The 24,964-nt window shown below is 40.7% G+C and overlaps 1 protein-coding gene across 2 annotated transcripts in view; it reads right to left on the minus strand.

The window, feature by feature from the left end:
- Positions 1-22,126: 22,126 nt before the first annotated feature.
- Positions 22,127-24,964, minus strand: part of LRFN2 (leucine rich repeat and fibronectin type III domain containing 2) — an 801,499-nt gene continuing 798,661 nt past the window's right edge. For both annotated transcript variants that reach the window (XM_085610350.1, XM_085610351.1), the window contains one exon: positions 22,127-24,520. In XM_085610350.1, coding sequence (XP_085466476.1) covers positions 23,596-24,520 — 925 coding nt within the window. In that variant the 3' untranslated portion in view covers positions 22,127-23,595. The remainder of the gene's footprint in view (positions 24,521-24,964) is intronic.

Consider the following 24,964-nt stretch of genomic DNA (forward strand, 5'->3'; position numbering starts at 1 on the left):
TCCAGAGCATCCCAAAAGGAACGCTCCGGGAGCGTAAAAGTACAGCAGGGACATTGCCTCTATGTGTTGAAATAAATAAATTTTTAAAACAAGTAGCAAAAAACAGCCATTTGTGACAATGTTTTCATCTGTAACGTTTTGTCATGATGGTCGGTTTACAAGGACCATATACCATTACAATTATTAGAACCTTTTGGCTGTGGGGATTTATAGGGTTTGTAGTTTCTCTACGAATCCAAGAGCCAAGAACTGAGCTGCACCGTACAATGATTTTTCATTTTGTAAGAGTATAGACCAATTCATTTGGTGAAATATGTAGAGAGAAAATATATCAAGGTAACCTAAGGTAACCTAAGTATTTCTGAAATGGGCACAAGATATGGAATTTAGGAGAAGTGGTTATTTGTACATCTCTGACTTTGAGGGTCCCTGTGGGTAACTAGACACCTAGGGGAATCCATGCTGGCGTGGCTTGCATGGCTCTACCCAGATTGTTTTACTCAGAATCCCTTGCAAAATTCAAACTTTGACTAAAAAACATTTTCCCCATATTTCTTTGATGGAAAGTTCTGGACTCTGCTGAGAACCACAAACGTCCTTCCTCCCAACATTTCCATAAGTCTGCCAATATAAATGGGACCTTACTTGTGTTGGTAGGTATATTGCCCGCAACATGAAACAACCCAGAATGCAACATGGCTACATCACATTTTTTCAGTCAAAACTGAACCTTTTTTGCAAAGTGTGTAGCTGTGGAATTTGGGCCCTAGCTCATGCGGCACCTAGGGAAACCTAGCAACCCTGCACATTTTTTAAAACTTGACAACTAGGGGTGTCCTGGGTGGTGTGCCTTGTGTGGATCCCATAAGGTTTTTATTACCCACAATGCCCTCAAACCTCAAACTTTGCCATAAATCAGCCTTTTCTTTATATTTCCTTGATGGAAACTTCCAGAATCTGCAAAATTCAAAACACTCAACATTACTGCACTTGTACAGATAAAAATGCTGCCCCCACAACGGTCTTTGGGAGCCCTTGCGTGGAGACTCCTATTGACCTTAATTTGATCCCTTCCTGTTGCTGGCACTAGGCCTAACCACTCAAGTAGCACATTGTTTTTATCCGCACAGCCAAGCCGCCTGTCTTCAACCGTGAGTCGGCCTGCAGTCCAGGTTCATCCCGCTGAAAAACTCTGTAGGTCCGACTTCCAGAGTTTGACTGGGAGTGGGCAAAATCCCAGGCCGGCGAACCCTCACCAAAACCGGCCTGGTGAAGAGCATAGAGGGACCCGCAAGAAAAAGCTCCATAAAATTTTGAACTAAGAAAAAGTGACAGGGAGCAACCGAGAAAGTCAAGCTGCCTGCCTTCAACCACGAGTCAGCATTGATCCTTGGTTCATCCCACTGGAACGCTCTGGAGGTTGGACATCCATAAGTTTGACCGGTAGCTCGTCGCAAGGCAATCTTGTGAACCCTCATTTAATCCGGACTGGCTGAGAGCTTCGAGAGACCCTAGGAAGAAAAGCTACAAAAATGTTTCCAAGTCAGAAGGTAAAAACTTTGACCGAGACCTACCGCGAGGGGTAGCCGCGCACGGCTCCATTGAGGTCGACCTGAAACTTTGACCGGGTCTATCGCGACCAGATGTCTTGATATGGCGCTATAGATTTCTATGTGCTATGTAATGCTAAATCTTTACAAATTCATTTCTCCAGTTCCCTACATTAGATTGGTGTTGTTTTGTTGTCATTTTGAAGATAACAATATTTCCTATTTTTATAAAGTGGTGTTGGATTTTTATTATGCACTGTGTCTTAATTATTTACTGAATTGGTGTTTTTAAATGCATTACACATCTGTCTTTGAAGTTAAGCCTGCCTGCTCACAACCAACCTACCAAGGGTTGAGCATGGGAATACTATTCTAAGACCTATTATGAGCCCTATACTGTGTTAGTGGCCTTGTTGCCAATGGCAGATGTACATTTGCCCCTACTAATAATCCACTTTCCAACAAAGGAATATTTTACTTGATACACCAAACTCATCACATCAACGCTCAAAATCTACAAGGCCAAAGAATTGGGCTCCACTCTTTACCGAGCGTTACTGTGGGTTTTTTCTAAATCTGAAAAGTAACTAGAACCAAAAATAAGTTCTTCACAAATCTTTCACAGTTCCTCCTAGTACTCCACTGTACCCATTTCTTATGGATTTGGGTGTAAGAGGGTTGGTGGGCAAAATTTGACGGCACCCATTTCTTATGGATTTGGGTGTAAGAGGGTTGGTGGGCAAAATTTGTCTGCATCCATTACTGTACTGATGACATTTATGGGCCACCCCAAACTTGTTCACTATGCTGAAGGCCTCAAGGATGTTATGAAAGCTGACCACTTTAGCAAGGTGTCCTGGCTCTCCGGGATTAAGGAGGCATTTTACTGTCTTTGGTTGCATGAGTTGTGGGACCATCCAAACTCTACTAACTTCCCTTCCAAGGATTCTCTGAAACAGCACTAAGGAGCATTTTTAATGGCCAATGAATCCCAAAAAGCCGCTTGCTCTAAGTTAACTAATGACTTCATCGATTTCAAGCTCATTTGTGTATTTGAGTCCTTCTGGGATCAGGTGACTTTCACTTTGGACAGGAAGCTATATTTTCAGCTCGGGGTGGGCACCCTACCACTGAAAGCATTCTCTTTCAACTGGGCGGGCAGGGAAGACGCTGCGTGCCTGGCTTGCAACTCCCTAGAGGAGAATGTTCTGCAAGTTTTCTTTCTGAGTCCAGCTTATGCCTCCCCCAAATTACTAGGTTAGCTCCTATATATAGGCCACTAGGTGTACATAGCCACTCTGTTGACCTCCGTATTTTTAGGACAGACAGCCCCTCAGGTTTTGCCATTTCTGTTGTCACATTCCTAGCTGCCATGTGGTTACTTAAAAGGAAGGCTCTTCCCCCCATATAGTTGCTTGATGTTGTTTGTACTACGCACCATAATTTTGTTGTGTCAATCATGCACTCTTTCCTGGTATTGCTATCTTTCAAGACTGCTGATAATTTTAGTTCTTGCCTTGCAACAATGTTTTTATGAACTGTGTCTTTGGTCTTTTCCATAGTGCATTTTTGAACTGAACTTCTGGGTATACCAGGTTTTAGCTCTTAATGATATTTGCAAGTGAATTCATATAGCTGTTAAAGGGGTTTGTGAGAAAACTTATCCCAGATAGGTAAGTCAAGTCAAGTCAGAGATACTTATATCGCGCACATATCACTCAGAGAGTCTCATGGCGCTTGCAGACACTCCGAAAAGAAACAGAGGGCCACAGATTAATTGGCAAAAAGCCAGGTCTTTAGCTTTTTACGGAAATCACCGTGATTGGGCATGATACGGCGATGGTAAGGCATTTTGTTCCATGAAAAGGGGGCCAGATAGGAGAAAGCACGGCCTCCCTGCCTAGCTGTACGAATCCTTCGGGGGATAAGCAGGGCACCATCACTGGATCGCAGGGCCCTGGAAGGTTTATACCAACGGAGCTTTGGCTGCCAATACTTAGGGCCATTTCCATACATTTGCTTATGAGTTAAGCATAGTATTTTAAACAGGGTTCGTTTCTTTATTGGGAGCCAATGAAGGGAGTTTAAGCAGAGGCGGGCCGAAGTCCTGTATGGGCAGTCCAGGACTAGCCTGGCGGCCGTATTTTGAAGGACTTGGAGTTTAGCCAAAAGATCTGAATTAATGGCATGCAGAAGCGAATTGCCATAATCCACTCTGTTCATGATGAGGCCTTGTAAGGGACTAGTTCTCCATGCTGAATTAGTCAGCTTAGCATAAAGAAATAAATGTGGGGCATAATGAGTTTTTGGTGGAGAACTTCTCAATCCTTCTTTTTTAACATACCTTGATACCCCTTGTCCAATTTGTATATTTTTTCAAATTCTACATTCTTTTCTTTTTTCAGTTTCCTTTCTACTTACAGTTATAACTTCCGCCCTGTTCATAAAATCCTATACTGCTTATACTCTTTCATATTACCCCACTTATAGAATGTTAAATGATATCATTCCTAACAAGAGGCATTACATGTCAGTTTATAAGAACAATGTGCATGGTATTCTGCCGAGTTATAGTTAATTTATTGTGGCTTGTGAGTTTTGAATTTAGTTAGTTTTGTTACGTTTTCCTAACTACAACTTCTCTTTAACCTTTGATTTTTTCATTTCATTTCTATGTTTTTTTATTTTATGAAATTTTTTTTGTAAATAACACAAAGTAAATCTCTAATTGTTTTTGAAAACAGCCATACAGATTCATACAGAAAGTTATCTAGTTATTTTTTGGAAGTAGAAATAAAGCTGTATTGCTTTCACACATCCAGCACAATGTCAATGATTGTTGCTGCTATTTATTAGCATTAAGCGGTGTTTATTGCTCATTTGGTGTTACTTTTTAACAGTCACCATATTCTGGAGCACCTACTTCATCTGTACCAACATCAGTACCTGCACGTGGTACCCTGGTGTCCAGTTGACCTATTGAGGCAGGAAAGGCACATAGTGGAATAATATGCCAGTACTGCTATACACAGTTTGTTATGCCACACAGTAATTGTTGCAGGAGAGAAAGATCTGAACATATACCGGGAGCTTGTTATGGCTCACTGGTGTCCTACTCAGCATCCTTAGTCCTTCTCGGCTTGTCTTCTTGTTGACCTCCTGTTTCCCATTCATCTTCTTTTTAGTTGGTTGGTCACATTGACCTGTGCAAAAGAAAAGTACAGAAAAAAAGATAAAAACGAAGAAAAAAGTTCTTCTCAGAACTAATCAAAAATGTCTAAACATGAAGTGTTTGTGCTAATATAAGTCATATTTTTCGGGTGTCATATATATAACATTGTAATTTATTTACAGATTAAAGGTACGTTTAAGGTAATTTATAATACAGTGTAACGTGATATCTTATTGTATTTAAATTGGAGTACACTGTCGTAGAGTGGAGTGGCATAAAATGGCGTGGAGTGTCGCAGAGTGGAGTGTTGTTCAGTGCAGTATCATAGACTGGAGTGTTGTTGAGTCAAAGTGTCATTGAGTGTATCATCGTACAGTGGCGTGGCTTACAGTACAGAGGAGGAAATTGGCATACAGTGGAGTACAGTGACATCGAGTGGTGGGACATATAGCACAGTAGAGTGTTGTACAGTGGCGTAGTGGAGTGGTGTTTCATATAGCAGAGTGAAGTGGAGTATCATACAGTGACATGTTATAGAGTGGAGTAAAATGTCGTAGAGTGGTATAGAGTGGAGTAGAGTGTCAGACAGTGTCAGAAACTGTCTCCAGTTAAACACCAAGAAGACGGAGATTATGGTGGTTGGTAAACAGGTGGCTTTGTGGGATGACAAATGGTGGCCTTCGGAGTTGGGTGTGACTCCCCTCCCAGCGGCAGAGATAAAAAAACTTGGGGGTGTGGTTTGATCCTTCTCTGAGTTTCATCTGTCATACCAAGAAGGTGGCGGCTTCTTGCTATGGCATCATCAGAGGACTTCGACCCATCCTCAAATTCTTTGATGCACCCACAAGACAGCTGGTGGTCCAAGCATCAGTGCTGTCCAGGCTGGACTATGCCAGCTCCCTACTGGCGGGGATAAACCAGTCAGAATTTCTGCGGCTCCAGCGGGTTCAAAACGCTGCGGCCCGACTGGTGACAGGTCTGCCTAGGCGATGCTCGGTGTCCAATACTCTGCGCTCTCTCCACTGGCTCCCTGTGCAGCAGAGGATTAGATTTAAGGTTCTCTGCTTTGCATTTAAAATCCTAAAGGGTACTCCCCCACAAATCTTGGAGAAAATGCTGACCCCCTATGTCCCCTCTCGCACTCTTAGATCGCTAGGCCAGAACTTAGCAGTGGTCCCGCGTTTTAAGTTGAGCAGAATTGGTGGCCGCTCCTTTCGAGTCCTGGCAGCGAGTTGGTGGAATTCTCTTCCTCCACAAATCCGGGCCATCGATGAGCTCCTTCAGTTTAGACGGGCTATCAAGACCTTTTTATTTGTTTCGTTTATCTGTTGTGTCTCGTCTCCTTTTGTCCGCTTTTAGTGCTGTGTTGTGTTCACCTTCTCAAAGCGCCAGGACGCCCCTTTGCTGGGGCAGCTGTGCGCGGTACAAATAAAAATAACATAACATAACATAACATACAATGTAGTACAGTCTCATAGACTGGAAGAGCTTACAGTGTACTGCAGTATTGCACAGTGGCGTACAGTGTTAAAATCTGGACAAATCCAGAAGCCGCGCTAAGCAGGCTTATTTTAAAAGACTGCCTGACAAGAGATAAAAGTATGAACATCCCCTTGCTAAAATATGTTGAGTCTAACCTGGATAGACTAGGCTGCAAAGACTTGTTCACAAACCCTGAAGCAATCACTACTCAAGATAAAATGACACTAAAGAGATCCTTCATGGCCCAAAGAGACACAAGAAGAACACTAGAGGAAGGGTCCAAAGGTGTGGTAATTGCTCATAACATGGTTAAGACCACCGAGGGGATGGAACCCTACCTCTATCTCATGCATAACGCCCAAGAGAGGTTTTTAATGTGTCGTTTTAGGCTCAATCTTTTATCACATTTACTGGCTGACCCGCCAGGTTTTACTGTGTCAATTGAGCAGAAGGGTGCCTGCGGCTGCGACAATAGGTCTCCGCAGGACACCCTTCATTTTGTACTTTTTTGTCCTTTTTATTTAATGCCACGGCGGAAGTTTTTAAAAGAAATTTTAAAAAGGGCTAAGCTGACACAAGCAAAATCTGCTTTGCTCTTTTTACAAAAAGCTCATGAGCCGCTGACATTATGCTGTATGATGAATTTTATGAAAGTTGCGCTGAGACTAAGAAAAACTAGAGGGGAGGTTTCAACGTGATCATTATGGTTATATGTGATCTGCTTTTTCCTGTGGCCCTAATGCAATATAATTATAGATAATGGACCGAGGGTAAGTCAATTGTGTTTCCCCTTGATGATCTGTTATTTCAGTCAGGGTTCTTAAAATGATTTAATTGTGTTTTTAAGGATGAATTACATTGTATGTATTTATATGACTTTTATGGTGTTTTTTAATCACCGAATAAAGAACTACTGACTGACAGTGGCGTACAGTGTAGTAGATTGTTAATATAGAGCTAAGTACAGAATGGCAGAGTGGCACATATTGGAGTAGAGTGTTGCAGAATGTATGAGCATGGAGTGTTGGAGAGAAGAGTAGAGTATCAAAGAGTGGCATGGAGTAAAGTAAAGTGTTAAAGAGTGTATAGAGTGGAGTAGTGTGTTTTGGATTGGAGGAGCGTAGAGTGTCATACTGTGGTCTACACTATCATACAGTGATTTCAAGAGTGGTAGAGTGGAGTAGTGTGCTATAGACTACAGTGGAGTGTAGTACAGTAGATTGTCATGGATCTGAGTCTCATTAATCAGAATGTCATTGAGTGGAGGGTCTTTGTGTTTAGTGATGTAAAGTGCAATAGAGTGAGTAGAGTTTTGTAGCAAAGTGCCATTGGGCCCTTGGGAAAGTCAATTAAATATATCACAAATGAAATTTTTAAGGGCAGCAGAATCAATATCTAACAAAATAGGCCAAAAACCAATTAGAGAAATGATGATGCTGTATAAAAGCAAATGTTTACCAAGCGTTGGCTATGGTGCTGCCTTACGGGGCTACACAAACTGTGCAAAGTTGCAGACACTGGAAAACCTGTTCCAGACTCATTTATTGGCAGTACTGAAATCAAGTTCACCATACAAATTACATAAGGAGTTGGCAGCCCCCTTTGCAGAGAATGACTTACATATTAGGCCCATCCTTATATGGAGTAAATCAGGGACACAATTTACAATGGAGATAATTTTAGATTGTCTCAAGCTAGATGCCTGGAAGAAAATCAAATGCTATCTTATTTAGATGGTTGCCGAAGAAAAATTGACCCTGCTATAGGGGTAAACGATACCGTTAAAATCCTTAGTTACTCAAAAACGGAGGTCAAGGCCATACTTAGGGGACAAAGAGAAAGTGAGAGAGAACTACAGGAAAACAAGAAATCTACGGTAGTTAGTTACTTGTTACACTATATACCTGAAGGCCAGCCAACACATTTCACAATTGTTAAAAACAGCAAGCAAAGATTGTATTTAGCCAGATTACATTGAGGTATTTTGCATGTACAATTTGTTTTCCCAAAACGTAGAAGCTTCAAGGACCTTAGGAATTGCTTTTAAGCCCCCCTTTTGAAAAATGACAATTATTTGTATTATCGGGATGCTTTTAACTATTAATGTGCCCTGGAAAATAGAGATATTTGCTTATCTGTCATAACATTCATTACAATGGATATGGGAAGAAGGAAAAAACTAGCATACCTCGAGGTCCTAATATATGAGTAATTAGAACACTCAGCGACATACTAGTCTGATTGCATAATATGAATTTAATAGCCCCGGCATCGCTGCCCCATTGATTAGAAACCAGGAAGGGCCCGATGCCACAGGAATAGCGAGGACCTTAAGGCTCCCGTTTAGGTCTATGTCGGCCACCGAAAAATGATTTTATTTTGCTAAATTTACATTTGATATGGGGAATTAGCACAGGGAATGCATATTAGTATGTGAATATGTACATGAATTCTTTTTCTTTGAATTTATCCTATGACCATAATGTTTTTCATGTTTTTAATGTTTATTGTATACTTTTATGGTTTTATACTTATAAACCGAATCAAGTTTTTGAATTTGAATTTGAGTGGCATACCCTGGAGTGGTGTGCCATGGAGTGTTCTGTCATACACTGTGTTGTAGTGGAGGGCTGTAGAGTGGAGTGGCGTAGAGTGGAGTGGCATGTTGTTCAGTAGAGTACAGTGGTTTGTGGATTCTGGAGTGACGTCTCAGTTGAATTGCATGTCATACACTGGAGTGCAGTGGCATCTCATACAGTGGCGCACACTGGAATACAGCGGCAAAGAGCTAGTTTTGCTTTTGTAAAACTGAATTTTATTTTACTTTGCTTTGTAAAGCAGCATTTCAGTGACTAACAACATTCCAAATTGCAGGAAACATGAAGTGTATATCCCATATCCCTATTCCATTATATTTTTCAAAGGAGACGGTAGTGGAGCTTGGAAGGTAAAACTTTTTATTTTCTGAAGCCACCTTGCAGCTGTTCCACACCTGCAATGGCTGAAGAGGGTAAGTTTATAAAAGACTATTACAGTTATATCTGATTCTTGCTTATAAACATAATGGAAAGCCAATCCATCATTGTTTCCTTTTTATGTGTTTCTTAGACATAAGTGACATTTCTGTTAGAGCACTTTTCCATCACTTAGAACATTTAAAATTCAGAATGATCTTATGATAGTAGTCATCGTGGAACACTACGGAAAAAGATCAATTGGATTGTGAAAAAAAATATGGATACTGTGCATGTACACTTGGGCAAATATCCAACTAAGTAATGTAAGTACCACTCATAAGTACGATTTTAGTTTTATAACAATGGTTACATCATAACTATGGGGCTGATTAGGATGGTGGGAGGACTTATGTCCGCCCGCCACCCTATCGAAAACAGGACCACCCGACAGGCTGTCAGCGGTCTCGACAGAGTCATTACAATGCAACCTCCACCACGGCAGTCGCAATGCCTATCTTTTGCATTTCAGCTGGTGCTGCTGGCTACAGCATCCTCCGCAAAGCAAAATGGGGCCACCTGACATATCCCTGCACTACGTGGCAGACATCAATTGGTGCCTGCAAAATGGAGCTGGGTCATCTTGGGGGGCACCATAGGTGCTCCCCAAAACCCACAGCTTAGGGCCAGGGGGGAAGGGGACCCGCTATGGACACCCATAGTCTCTTTCTGACTGCCTTTTAATTGTGGGTTGACTGCCATGAAAAGGCGGGTGGAAGGGACATCATAATCCCTATGGCCACCGTCGGAAGGATATGATTCCCCTCTGATGCACCAGCGGGCTCAAGGAGCCCGTAGGATGCGTGGTGGTCGGTCTTTCAGACTCCCACCTATCTGCCTGCCATGGTAATGGGGTTACGCAAACAAATGATGGACGGAATGCTGAATAAATCATACATTCACCCCCAGTCAAGCGATCTGGGTTAAATCTATCGTTCTTTTGCTCACCATGCCACCCTAGTTTAGACCCCGCCATATGCAGATCAGTCTTGACCCTGTGCCTCATAGGAACAGTCCAGACCGAACTGCCAAGCCGGGTCCTCCCTGGACCAGAAACAAGCATCCTGGGACCAGTTTCTGGGTATTACTCTTCATCAGCCAGGCTAGCTTAAATCCAGTGGCACAGTGAGCAAGGGACCCACATCTGGGCATACCCATCCCACTTAGGGTGAAAAGTGCTACGCAAATGGTAATGGGGGGCGGATATCATGGTTTTGATGGTGGTGCGACCACCACCAAGGGGCTGTTGATGGCCTCCCACCATAATCATAATCGGCCCCTTAGAACTTTTGATGTAAAATGAGAAGGTAACTGTCTTGTACATTTTTAAGCAGTCTTTTAGGCAGCACTTTTAAGTAAGAGTGTTATCATCACATTCTGTCCAACCTGTGATGTTATTTAAATAGATTTTGTAGTGTCCCAGTGCTGCGGTCACTCCATGATGTACCATTATGGCACTAGTAGTATAAGTGCATCCTGAAATAGAAATGTGTGACGCAGTAAAGTTAGAAATACACATATTTAATTTTCTATTATTGAGAGCACATCTTTGAATCATGAAAATGTGATATTTGGAAATGACTGTTAAATTTAGTGAGATTTACTGTTTGAACATACTTTTTTGCACAGCTTTAGATAATAAATTCTTAAATGGAATTGACTTGCAATCAGGTACTGGTAGATATACAAATCTCTCAAATTGTGTAACCGTGGAGCTTGAATGTAGACAATGGTAACATGCATGTTTTCAAGAGCATCATATACCATAAAACACACAATTTGAACAAGGTTTGGTGGCTCTAATTTCTAGAACAGCCATATACATTTCTTGAGCATCTTGTTGTTCATTGATAGAAAACTGAATAGTACCTCTACACATACCTACCATATGGTATGTTATATCTCTTTTGCCACTTGAACAGTTGCATATGTGGCTTTGGGACAGAATATTTTCATGAAGATTTATCAAGGTTTTGCAGAAGCGTTGATACACAGTAGGTACAAAAGAAAATTAACAATTGCATTGCTGTAGCAGTCTCTGCCATTCTGACTCAAATCTTGTCCTGTCATTACTGTGTGTTTGGTTTTCAGTATTTTTAAGTAGTTCCATTTTTTTAAATAATAAAGTAAAAAAATATAAAGTAGTTCTAGTTCTTCTTGTAATTGTAGCATTTTCCAATTTTTCTTTTAAAAGAATTTTATGTTTTAACAAAATGGAGTTTAGTCCAAAATTAAAAAGTGTATCTGTTTCACAAACAATTATATTCTGTGACACAGCTACTGTCTGGATTAATTCTTGTATCAACGAAATCGGTAATATACAGTCCTTTAAGTTTTTTAACACGAGACAGAGGAATGTATGCCAGTCCCTCTTTGAATACAGTAGAGCCAATATTAATGAGCTCATAATCTAAGTTTAGTGCTTGTCATTTATGTATTGTTACTACATACCCAGAGAAAGAGGAAACTGTTCTCTATGAATATTTAAATCTTTCAGAAGTAAGAATCTTGCTGCACACGGGGAACTCTCTTTTGGCTGTTTAATATGGTCGCATTGGATCACAATAAATTCAATGTCTTCATTTTTTCCAGACATCCCATGAGTCCATTTGCTAGTCTTTCTTCTACATGTAAATGTCCACGTAAATTTACCCAATAATTTTTACATAGCTGTAAATCTTTCTCCCATTTTGCTGTATGTGAAACAGATTTTTAGGTTTTCAATTTTGTAGCTATAGTTTTGTATACAGGTATGTTTACTCTGTGATTCTCCTTTTTATCATCACTAGGAAGATGTACAATTGTTTCTTTTTACAGATACAGCATTTCATAGCATAATTAGGCACATTATTTAACAGTTAGCCTTAAGCAAACAATAAGTTGTGACTATGAAAGAAGATAATGCATAACTCCAGCAGATGAATGAAGGTTAGGAAATAAAGTAGTCGTATTTTATTCCCTTAACACAATCTTTGCTTCATTTGTTACCATGACAACGGAAACGTCTTTCGAAATCTGCCACATACCTCAGGTTTATCTTGCCTCATATTTTGTGTTAGCTCTGTGTATGTGAAATGCAACCAAATGTTGACATTACCTGTACTTCCCTAATAATTTTGAGTTTCCTCCAGCAAAGGTTTTCGGAAAAGTGGTGGCTATTTTACAGATGTTAGTTGTGATAAGTCTCCAAACGCAATAAAAAAAATTCCCTATAAACAGCACATCATATTACATTCTGAGTACCTCCTTCATATGCAAATGGACACACGCCAACATTAAGTTTGAAACAATACTCACTTTATCTATGATCAAAGTTTTGATTTTATAAGGACTCAACCAAGTTCTTAGCATGTATCAATATTAAATTTTAAGTTTTCCAGTTTGTTATCTAGATCCACTGGTAGTGACAGTGGATGATTGTAAGCCAATAGCAGCAGAACAACACAAGATAAATTAAAGGTAGTTACTTAATATACATAAGCATTCATCTGAATTATCAACATCCATTTTCACTTCGTCCACATTGCATGTTGAACCTCGTCTATGGTAACCACAGCTTCAGTATCAATATTTTGTTGTCAAAGTGGGTCACCAGTCTTGAAAGCAGAAGTACTATTAGTTGATGCATAACTGCTTTGAACTTCTGCATTAATATTATTATCTTCTTCTATTTTGTAATCCAACATTTGTAAGTAAATATTAAATTGAGGAAATGCATTTCCATTTTTACAAACATCAAATGCATCCTCATAACATTGAAAGGGGCCTATAATTTCTTCTCTGCCCAACGGTTAAAATAGTTTAAAAACTGCTAATGGGTAGAATTCTTTCTTTTCTCCTGTGTCACAACTTAGATCAATAAGAGTAGGTCTAGAATGACAAATTAAACCTTCAACCTGAAAGTTTCCACTGTAAATATATTCTGTCATATAATTTCTATGTGTGTACAACTGACCAACTTTATAGAGGGATAGCTGTTCTATCAATGGATATATCTTTGGGTAGCATATGTCCAATATATTTATTTTCAATATGTCTTTGTTTGTAGGATCAAAATGAGAAAGGGGTACAATTTATGGGAGGCTTTTCAGAACTCTTTGTCTGAGGATGACAACCCTAAACTAAGTCACATGATTTGCCCTTGATTTACCATATAAGCTTGAGGAACATAAGCAGTTTCATGCTTCAAAGCTGCACCTCACAGTGAGATAGCATTTGAAAGCTAAATGTGTGTAATCTTTAATTTAAGGAGCTCTCAGCAGATATCTCTTTATGGGGCATATTATCAAGAAAAGGCGTTAAAATTATCGCCACTTTAGCGGCAGAAAACTGCCGCTAAAGTGGCGATAATGAGCTTGATAATATGCCCTTGAGAATTTCCATAGAAGCCCATGTCCTGGTGTTAACATGGGCTTCTATGGGAATTCTCTGCGGCATATTATCAAGCCCATTATCGCCGCTTTGGCAGCAGTTTTCTGCCGCTAAAGCGGCGATAATTTTAACGCAGTGCTGGATAATATGCCCCTACATACTTTTTCTGCCTTTGAATTGTAGGAAATAACATAAGGTGCAGCCGCTGTAGAGTTATCTGAAACAATCTATGTTAGCATCCCACATATGTAGAGTTAAAGGGGTGTAGTCGTGGATCTGTAGTGATGCTTGTGGTCTTCTAAGACTGTGAGGGTTGTTTCCGATATTTGGCAGTAACTGCATGTCTTACAGATGACACACAATTGTTGATTCTACCTTTCTGTAGAATTGGTCTTGGGAATCTAAAGCAACATTTTGAGTAATACTTAGGTTTGTTCCTATATTTTATTTAACAGTATTTGCCACACATATGATTGAAAGCATAAAACACATTTTAACATTCTGATATTTTTTGTGATGTCACAAGTGACATAACTTTCTGGTTCATGAGAGTTGTATCCAAACTTAAGTGCCCATTTAATCCAGAGAAATACATGAATGTGTACAGCTCCCCTTTTTTGATACTATTGTTGCCCAAAGTAATCAAATACTTCTCGACGGGAATCATAGGGAAGCATAATTAGCAAATTGTGGTTAAAATATCTGCAGACATTGTCAGGATCCAAATAATATATTTATATGGGTATTTTGTAGCTAATATCTGGAATGTTAGAATTAGCTTCAAGAAGAAATTGATACAAATTCCCGCATGCATATTCAGTACAGCTTAAAATGATAAACTAAACAGGTCATTTTAAATTTCTGAACATACATTTCAACTCACCCTGTCTTTGAAATCAATGTAATTTGTTCTTCATTGACATGCCATAATGTTGAATACGTTGTGTACTATATTGTAATCTTTCTCATTCATATTTTCAACAAAATCTGGTGCTCTTTTATTAGTAAAGAATTTATGGGTATAGGAAGTAGTGCTAAACGAGTACTTGTTTTTGTACTTTTTGATGTCTTTGTGAGACTGCCTCAAAAAGTCCAACTCCTTATTAGAATAACTGGAAAGATAATATGTTATGTAGATTTGTAGAGTGTGTATTCTGGCGCTGAGCAGGTGGGTGTCCAGGCACATCTAGGGTAAAGTGGGACTACTTAAAAAGAAATTTCTTAAGCTTCTTGTGCAATTCAAGACACGAGGAGGAAGCTCCTATGTGTAGCATTGTTTTTTTCTGCATTAAAGAACTACAAAACAATGTTACCATTTTATTCCAATTTTAGATTTTTGGGGCTTATTCAAAAAGACATGATTTGGCCTATGTTGACATGACCTCTCGTGGGGATCTTAGGATGTATCTGCTGTGATGGTCTAGCTACCCAATAAATGGCACAGTGAGATAATAAAGCTGGATTGAACAGATTTGTTTGAACAGCTACTTTTACAGCTCTATTGATTTCATAGTGTGCTTTTTGTGAAATGTGAAGCTATTGAAGGCTTTTCTAACTGTTTAAAAAGGAATGAGAAAGGCTCACAGCTACACTGGGGGTCTTAACGTTGTGTGTACACTCAAGGTTAAAGATCACCAGCACAGGCAAAAAAATATAGAGTGAGACCCACATATTATGAAAAATAATTTTTTTAGGAAATACTATGAACCTATGTAAACATGAACATGTTATTTTCTATGGGGCCTGTTCACACAGCAATGTTCAACCATATAAATTAGTACTCCTGTGGTACACCTTTATGTACATTGACATGCCTTTGTGAATTAGGCTAGCATTCATATAGCTAGAATAGGAATGACATGGGAATATTGAGGGTATATTAATATACAATCAGTACAGATAGAAATGATTAAGCCCTCTGTGCCCTCTATTTTATCATTAGAGCAGTGGATCTTTTTGAGCTTAGTCACAAAGGCATGTAAGAGTATGTAAAAGGTACTCTTGTGCTAAAATCTCCCCTACTTGATACTTTGTGAGTTTTCCTTTGTCCAAAAGAGAAATGAACAGAAGATACCCCCAGGTTTATCTCACATCCTTCTATATCATCTGTCAGGGTTTTGCCCAAAACTTTCTTTTGTCTCAAGACATTACCATAAGGGGCACTAGCTGGCCTGATCTGAAGAAGTAGAGACTTTATCAGATACAGGTTGGAATCATTGCATTGCATTTGTTGTGCATGACCGAGGTTCTCATTCAAGGATTGGTGGGCAGCCTGCCAGGCTGTCAGCCTGCCTCGTCTTAGGAGGCTCAGGCCAGCTACAATTACTACAATTAGATTTTCAATGAAGACAAGGTTCAGGGACCATCTTTGACATCATGGACAATCTTCTATCTCATTTGGACATAGGACATCTGGGTCTGATTATTATATTGTCATGTTTAATGTTGGTTGTTTTGATGAACCTGTATATTCCACTATGCCAGAGCAGACGTGTGGTCACCAACCTTTCCAGAGCACTCAATTGCAACAGTTAGGTTTTGGCTTTACAGAGCTGCAACCATTGAACTGTGGAGTCCCTCAGGGCTCCTGCTGGTCCCCTCCTTGTCACCACGCTTTTTTAACATTGACCTTCATCTACTATTGGTATTACTCATAGAAAGGAAAATTATTTTGGGCCCCTGAATTCACAAATGTGCACCTCAAGTCAGTACCTTGGTACGCTCCATTATGATCAAAAGGTCTAAACAGTACAAAATTGCTAAGAACCTTGTACCTGGATGCTAATTTATCTGTAGAACTCAAGGCGTTATTTGTTAGTAAGAAGGTAAAATCTGTCTTGCTCTCCAGGACTGCACACCATTCAAAGACGCATGCATACTTCACATACACCACATTATCCATGCACCAACTTATCTATCTAGGCAAAACTTCCCTTTTCATTAAAGGTCTTAGGTCCCTAACTATCACTGGTGTTATCCCTGCCACATGGGACTACCTGACTATTGCCAAGCATGAAGAATCATGTTCTTCAAATTTTACCAAATGTATAAAACTCAGCCCTTCTCCATCATTTTCGTTCCCTTAGTGAAGGCCCCTAGCAGATACTATCTGGAAACCCTATAGTTCAGCATTGCAGCACTCTTTGAACTTCCAAAATGTTCAAACTTTTCTTTCACCCTATCTTTTATTTCCTTGTAGCTGGGGTTGCTTAACCCTGTGTGTAACTGTAGGGAATCAGCCTTTTCTTTGTGCCCATCCCTTATTTTTCAGATTTTGCTCTACCCTATATTTTTTAGGGCATTAGACTTCTGTGCACTTCCTGCTAACCAGAAGTGAAGTGGCTTTCCTACCCCATTAAACATGGTCAATTTGGCATATTCCTAATTGGTATATTTGACATAATTGTAAGTCCCTAGTATATGGTGCAAACAGGCACATGCATCATCATAGGGTTTTGCGATTCCTTAATTGCGATTATTAAGGAATCGCAATTAAGGAATAGCAAAACCCTATGCATGTAGGAATCGCTAAAGAAATAGCGATTCCCACAAATTCCTTAGTTGCGACTAGCAAATTGCGAGTCGCAATTAAGGAATGTCTTCCCATTCATTCCTATGGGCCTCCAGGCCCATAGGAATGAATTGGAGATTGCGGGAGCAATTTGCGAGTACCAGTAGGTACTCGAAAATTGCTCCCGCAATTTCGATGGTGCAAGGGTGTCAAAATGACACCCCATTGCATCCATGTATGTTAACTCTGCACATATGTTGCATACACACATGCTCTAAGGGCATGTGTGTGCGCAACATGAAACTTAGAAAAATGCAAATAAGTGCATTTTTCTAAGTTTTCGCAAATTACCATGAAGTCCAGCTTCATGGTAATTTGCTCACGCTAATAGCGAAATCGCTATTTTTAAAACTGTAATGCATTGCATTTAAGGAATCTCAATTAGGGATTCCTTAAATGCAATCGCTATTTAAGGAATCGCTATTTTGAGATTCCTTAAATAGCGATTTGTGCATTTGGGATGATGCATCCCAAATGCAAAAATACCGGTCGCAAAGGGGCAGATTCTGAGAATCTGCCCGTTTGCGACCGGTTTTGTGCTTGATGCATGTGCCTGTAAATGTACCCAGGACCTGAAAGTTAAATGCCTGTAATTGACTGCAGCACTGATTTTGCCATCTACTACAGTGGCATTGTAAAACATGGCTTCAGGCCTACCATTGAAGCCTGACTGTGGCAGTTTAAACACTGCAAGTCGACTGTCAAGATAAACCACTTTACATGTCAAAACCTTCCTTTTAAATAATACTAACTCCCCCATGCATGGTATTTAAAAGCAGAATTGTAATATTAAAATGTCCTTACAGTGATCAGCACCGAAAAGATGGTTCTCACTGTGGCTGGCAAAGCTGTCTATGTAGAAAACAAGAGTTCAGATTAAACTCTTAATAATGTATCTCAGGTATGGGACTAGCTAGAAAAATAATTAATAAACTATTTTAGTCATTTTGTAGATTAAAATGTATTCTATTAATCTGTTTTTCTACTCTGGTTTGAGATTTTGAATTTGTTCTAGTACTGCTGAAATACTTTACACATTTTCCCTAAATTAAGTATGCTTTATGCCATAGATACCAGGGGATGAGCTCAGGCTAATTTAGTGACTTGGAGGGTTTATCCTGGCAATAGTTGTGATTAGTCCTTGAGTTCTCTAGTCACCCACCCCAAATAATAGTTAGGCAAGGACGAAGAGTAAACTATGGCAGTGTAATTCACGTAGTTTCAGGAATTTTGTGTCACGCTTGTTAGGAGATATTCACAAAATTATGCTATTATACTACTTAGGTGCCGATTCCGATCCTGTAAAACCCAGGTACGAACCGTTGGACGGAGCGTTTTCTCCGTCCGACTCGTACCCGGGAAAACCACCTTACAAACCCGCAAGTACGATTCGTACAGAAACACCATTTCCGTACGAATCGTAAAAAACACCGACCGGCTAAAATATACCCACAATTCCGATCCGGGACACCGCGTACGTGACATTCGCACGGAGTCAGGCAGCGTTTTACGGATCAGCAAGTCTGAATCGTACCCACAGCACTTCGCACAGCAATATTTTTACGGGACCCAAAAAGTGTCGGAAAAGCTAAGTACGCCGTGATGCACGACGAAAAGGGGGCCCGGTACGCACCGTACCCCCATCCCTACACCGTCCGCACCGTACCCCCAGCCCCCCCATGTACGCACCGTACCCCAACACCCATATGTGTACGCGCCGTACCCCACCTCCGTACCACAGCCCGTACCTGTATGCACCGTACCCCCACCCCCACCCCGCATGTACGGTGCGTACCCCCACCTCCATATGTACGGTGCGTACCCCCGTATGTACGGTGCGTACCCCCACCCCGTATGTATGGTGCATACCCCCGGCATGTACGGTGCGTACCCCCACCCCAGTATGTACGGTGCATACCCCCCGTATGTACGGTGCATACCCCCACCACATGCGCTGGGGGTACTAACCGTACATACGGGGGTGGGGGTATGCACCGTACATGCGGGGATGGGGGTACGCACCGTACATACAGGTGTGGGGGTACGCACCGTACATCCGGGGGTGGGGGTACGCACCGTACATACGGGGGTGGGGGTACGGTGCATACAGGTATGGGACTGTGGTACGGAGGTGGGGTACGGCGCGTACACGTACGGGTGCTGGGGTACGGTGCGTACATGGGGGGGATGGGGGTACGGTGCGGATGTACGCGGGAGGGGTGGGGAGCTGGGGGGGGCCGTATGACTCATACCCCTCGCCCAGGTGTGCCCGGGGTAGGGGTGGTACACAGTTTGCTCCGTACGGGACGTTTTACATGCGGGTGTGTATTCGGACGGAGCGTTTTACATGCGTTTGTATATTCGGACGGACGGTACGGATCGTACTTGTGCGCTCGGACTTCAGTTTTACGAATCGTACGTAAAACTGTCCCGGGACGTGTCGTAGGCTTTTCCCGACGCCATTCGTAGATATTTTTCACGTACGAATCATACTTGCCCGTTTGTACGGTACTTGTACGACTCGTACGTAAAAAAATACGGATACGGGTCGTACGCAAATTATTTTTAACAGATCGAAATCGGCACCAAAATGTCATTATGTTCCATTCGTATTGAAATATGGTGAATGCAAACAAACAACAAAAGGCATGAGGCTGTTGTTCGTGGTGCTCTTTTTAAATTCATAATAGACACGAGGATGGAAAATATACTGCAAAATTACTAATTTGCTTCTCATGTAATTACGAGAAATTTGGTGTCAGTTTTTCCATAGTTTTGCATAAATACGTGAATTTCTCAAACCCCTAATAAAAATCTAATTTCCTACAGGCACTGTCTGCTATTTTACTCTATTATTTTACTTAGTATACATTGTAGCAAATATTAGTTATTTTAATTTCTTTTTGGTTTATGTGTTGACTCTTCTGATTTGTTTTTTTTACAGGCTTCAAGTCTCTTAGTAGAAGTAAATTGATAACGAGGACCCTGTGCTTCATTTTGAATCTTGTCCTGCAGAAACTTACCTGGCTGTTATGGAAGTAGGAAGAAGGAACATCTGGTTGCTAGGCAACACTCTCCTCCCACACTGCCTTCTTACTTCCTAGAAGACACCGTAGGGCGTGCTGGCCCTCCTGCCCATTTTGGAACTCTCCTCAGTGACCTTCTTGCACCTTTATTGTGATAGTATTCAATGGCTTTGGCTCAGGGAATCTTAATATAAGGATTGGTAATCTGCATCTCTATGCCACTGCCTCCTTTCTGTACTCTTGCGCTGCAGTCAGTCAATCTTCAATTGGTCGACTTCCCCACCACTCACCTAGGCACCATAATCAGGACCCTATTTTCACCAAATGTTCAGCCCCTATTCCTATTCATTTTCTGCAAACAGATCCCTTCGGGATACCCTTCAGCCTTCTTAACCAGACTCATTCCATTATTACTATTGCTGCCCTCCAAGGTCACCAGGCAATGGTGTAAAATCTTCTCATCTGAGCCACTACATGCTCTTTCATTTTATTCTTTCACCACACATGGGTAGTTGCTACTTTGATTACTGGAATAAAGTAGAGCTGTTGAAACCCACCAAGGCTTGTTGCTTTGAATCATCAGCACATTGGGAGATTGCAGAGCTTATTGTCTGTAGCATCACTGTAGAGCTTTGGATTGAATCTGGCAAATGGATTGGAATTCAGCGCCACATATTTATATGCTGCTGCACTTAAGGTTTATGAAAAGAAACTCACTGTCATGAAAGGTAACTTCTATTATTAACATAATCAAGAGTATAAAAACTGTGCAAAGGCAGTTTTTGATATTCTAAAGTCTCTAGCCAGCCCATCTTCCTCACAAACACCTATCCAAATTTCTATAAAATTTTGCAATTCATTATTTGATTTCTTCCATGATAAGATGACGCCTTTGATTGAGTATTCTTCCTCCTTGATGCTCTCTGATTGTGAGAATCCTTTCCCTCATTTACTTAATTGTTTATTTCCATATCAAATCTCAGGATGGCGTAAGCCTCTGTAACTCTTGTTCATCTTCAGATCCATGCTGGGCGTAGGTGTTTTCTCTATTATCTTCTACATTTAATGGAACTCTAGCTTCAACAGTGGTTGTGCCAAATTGGAAAAAGCCCTTGTAATACCCTTGCGAAATTTTTAGTGGCAGGCCCTGTCATCCTGATGGTAATAGAGGCACCCATGAGAAAATGCTGCCACTGGAATCCTGGAGGCATCGGTTAGTAAGATAGGCACCTGTGAAAGATATTTATACTGGCATGTTGGAGGTAATTCTTGACATAATGGGCACCCTTGGAAAAATGCTGGTGTTAGCTCATTTAAGATACTTCTTGGTAAAAGGGAGGAAAACTGTGACAAATGGGGGACAGCAACCATAACAAATACAGGCTATGCCATAGTAGGGAAAATATGACATAGCGGTAACTCAAGGTATATGATGACAATAATTTGCAAAATTCAGACACTGGCATATTGCAGCTAATTATTGTCATAAGGGGGCCCCAATGGCTTTTTAGGGTCACCCCTGACAAAATGCTAGCCCTGGCAAAAGGGAGGGGATTTTTAACATAATGTGGTATCCATAGCATATTCTGAAAAGAATGGAGTCAGCTCCTCGTGAGCATCATGTTTCATTGGCTTGGCACACCATGGAAGGACTTGAGTATGAATGAGTGTCCTTTCACTGCCTTTCGAAAATTGTGAATTCAAACCTGAATATGTTCCATATGAAGAATAAAATAATGGGCAACATGTTTTTGTATGCCTTTGATGCATTATGTACCTTTATCAACGTCCAGCAGCAGCTTTGCAAAACAGGTCTAATTTACAAAAATAGCATTCACTCATTCAACAGTCTTGCGGATTTCATTAACATATTCAAATATCACAATCGAACAGACATTATTAAATAAATAGGACAATAATGTGTTTTTACTTTTTTTTACTGTACATTTGGTAGCAAAAAAAAGAAAGGGTTGATTTTGATCACAGGGACGCCATTTTCTAAAACTCAGAGTAGGAAACATGACGATACAAGATCAAATACACAGCCAGGTCACAATATATCTCTGGGCTTTTTCTTCAGTTAAAAAAAATATACATAGAATCCTGCGGCATACTTATACTTTCATCATAGTTCCATACAAAATGTGCAATTAAAAAGTCTCTCAATGGCCAGAAAAGGTGTTGAAAGAGAAGCAAGATGCTTCAATAACTGAGACACTTGCTATCACAGCTAGTTCAGCAATGATGGTCAAGATGGGAGGGTGTCTTGTCCCAGCTGGCCCTCTCCTCAGCCACTTCAACCTACAATTGAACACTTCTTGCACAAGTTCCAAATCCCAAGGCCCCAACATTAACACTGAGTTGAAAAATAAAGCCGATATTGAGAAATTTCAGGTTCAAAGCCAAAATGTGCATAAAAATGTCCCTATAATTTTGTAAAAATGTTCTAGACACGGTGAGCCTTACCTGCGTTTGCACGCATATTTCTGGTAGCTTAGCAAAGGTTCCTAACATAGAGAATGTAGCGATTCCACCATTCTACACAAGCCTGTTTCACATAAAATGAGAAACTCTCCCTAGAATTTGACACACTGTATCAATATCTCAGCCTAAAGAAATATAAATTATTCTGAGAGGGATCATACGAGTAATCACATTTGCTTTCCTAGAGTACCAATCCCAAAATTGTCTCTTCTTTTCTCTCTATCTAATATTGTAAACATAAAGCTTTATATTGGATCCCTGGCATAGATAACAGTTAAAATTATACACAAAATGATAATGACTCACGCCAATGTATTTTGCATTTTTAAATGCTGAAACCAAGATAGAATATGGCGTTGGGGCTTCAATGCCTAAAAAATTGGTTCAGGCTTTTGTACTTTAGATGATTTTACAGTGATTGCTGAGATAGAATGGTACATTAGAACATAGTAGCTTGACGAAAGTAATCTGATGTAAAACAAAAAAATAGAAAATGCAAACAAAAATATCATTCCGATGGACTGATGATGTTTCACTTGGTGGATTAAGTCCATTGCAGTCCTTCATGTGCCCTTGGTATTCTGTCAGACTCTGCTCACAGTGACAGGAAGGGACATTCACCCATCTGATGCTTTATTTCCATGACAAATTATTGAACGTTTGCTAACAAATCCACTGTAATCGATTTTTCACCCTGTTCAACTTACCACTGGGGGATGTAACCTTTTGGAATTGAAGCTAAGTGTGATTGGAGAGTTCATACACTCATCTTTGTAAGGTTGAGCATTGCTGACATTACTGATGCCCCATATTGAGCAGAGATGTCTTTTATTCCCTTTTTTACCCACTCTTTACCAGCAAAAGCCATATTTTCAAGACCTCCAGTAGATTAGGAGTCCGTAAAGTTTTTGACGAGAGCACAGGTTTACACAGTGCTTTCCATCACCCATTCTGAACTGTCATATGTGCCCCTCGGCACAGTCTCGGCTAGGTCGGTATCATCGTACTGCAATAGCATTCCATTGACAGAGAGACTCCGTTTAGTCCAAATGTTCGTAATCTTTCTTGGGTAAGTACAACACTGTGAAGCACCAAAGTCCCCCATGTCAAATGAATGGCTTCGTTTTGTTTTACCCTCCAGAGGTAACATGAGGAGGCTGCGGAATTTAGAGTCCTGCTGGCCCAGTAGAGGCTCTTTGTCCGAGTGTTGGGCTTTCGTCGAAGTTCTCGGCTCCAAAGTGTCCTCCTTTTTCGGACACCTTAGTTCCAGTGAGGCGAAAGCACCCATCAGTCGATCAATGTTATGTTTTGATCTAGAAACTGGTCTCCATTTATTTGATAGTGTGCTTTGGTCACTAGGAAGGCTATAGTCTTCCCCCTCCTGGCTGTTCATGGAGCTCGATGATGACGAGACGCTGCTGTGAGCAGAGCCACAGTTAAATTCCATTAGTTCATTTCTCACAACCACTTTGGGGTTGACTTGTGGAGGTGCTCCATTATAAACAGGATTTCCACCATTTGTTTGTGAATAGACATTGCTGACGTTGGCCATTTTTCCATGGGAACTGTTGCACACTTTGTATCTCACCATTAGAATTACAATGAAGACCAACAGAGTAGCAACGATGATGCCCCCGATAACTAGAATCATTGTTCCCCCAAGGAACTGGCTGTGCATGGACTGACACTGTGGATAGTCCTCCAGGGTGAAGAACTGGGCACAGCCTACTATGTTGGTAGCAGTCAGTGTTGTTGCAGTATCGTCCCATATGGCCAAGACGCAAAGGTCGTACACGGTTCCAGAAACCAGGTTGTTCACCACAAATGCTTTATTGGTAGATGGAATCATCCTGTAAAAAAGAAAGAATGATAAAAATGTAAAACATTTTAAAATTGCAATGTAGGTAAAGACATGGTTACAGACCACAAAGACTGTTTAAAGAAATGCAACATTGCGGATCAAAGTTTGATGATTACTTGTGAACATGTGGTTGGTCTGGGAGAATTAATTTGGCTGAATTTCAAATTACATGCTTTGCAAACAAGAGTTATCGGCTGAATCTTACAGATTCAGCACCAATCAAAGTAATGCCTCGATTCAAAGGCTTAACATCATGAAGTCAGTGCCCTGCGGGAACACGAAAAGAACATCAGCGTGAAAGTGTTCTTGATCATCCTGAAAGAGGACTGCCGAGAGACTGACTTCAGCCCCCCCATGAATCTCTGCTTCTAAGAGCTATTCCCAGTGCAAGGAGAGCTGGTTCCATGTACCTGAAAAGGATGAAGGGTGTTTC

The sequence above is a fragment of the Triturus cristatus genome, chromosome 6 (assembly GCF_964204655.1).
Source record: "Triturus cristatus chromosome 6, aTriCri1.1, whole genome shotgun sequence".
NCBI lineage: Eukaryota > Metazoa > Chordata > Amphibia > Caudata > Salamandridae > Triturus > Triturus cristatus.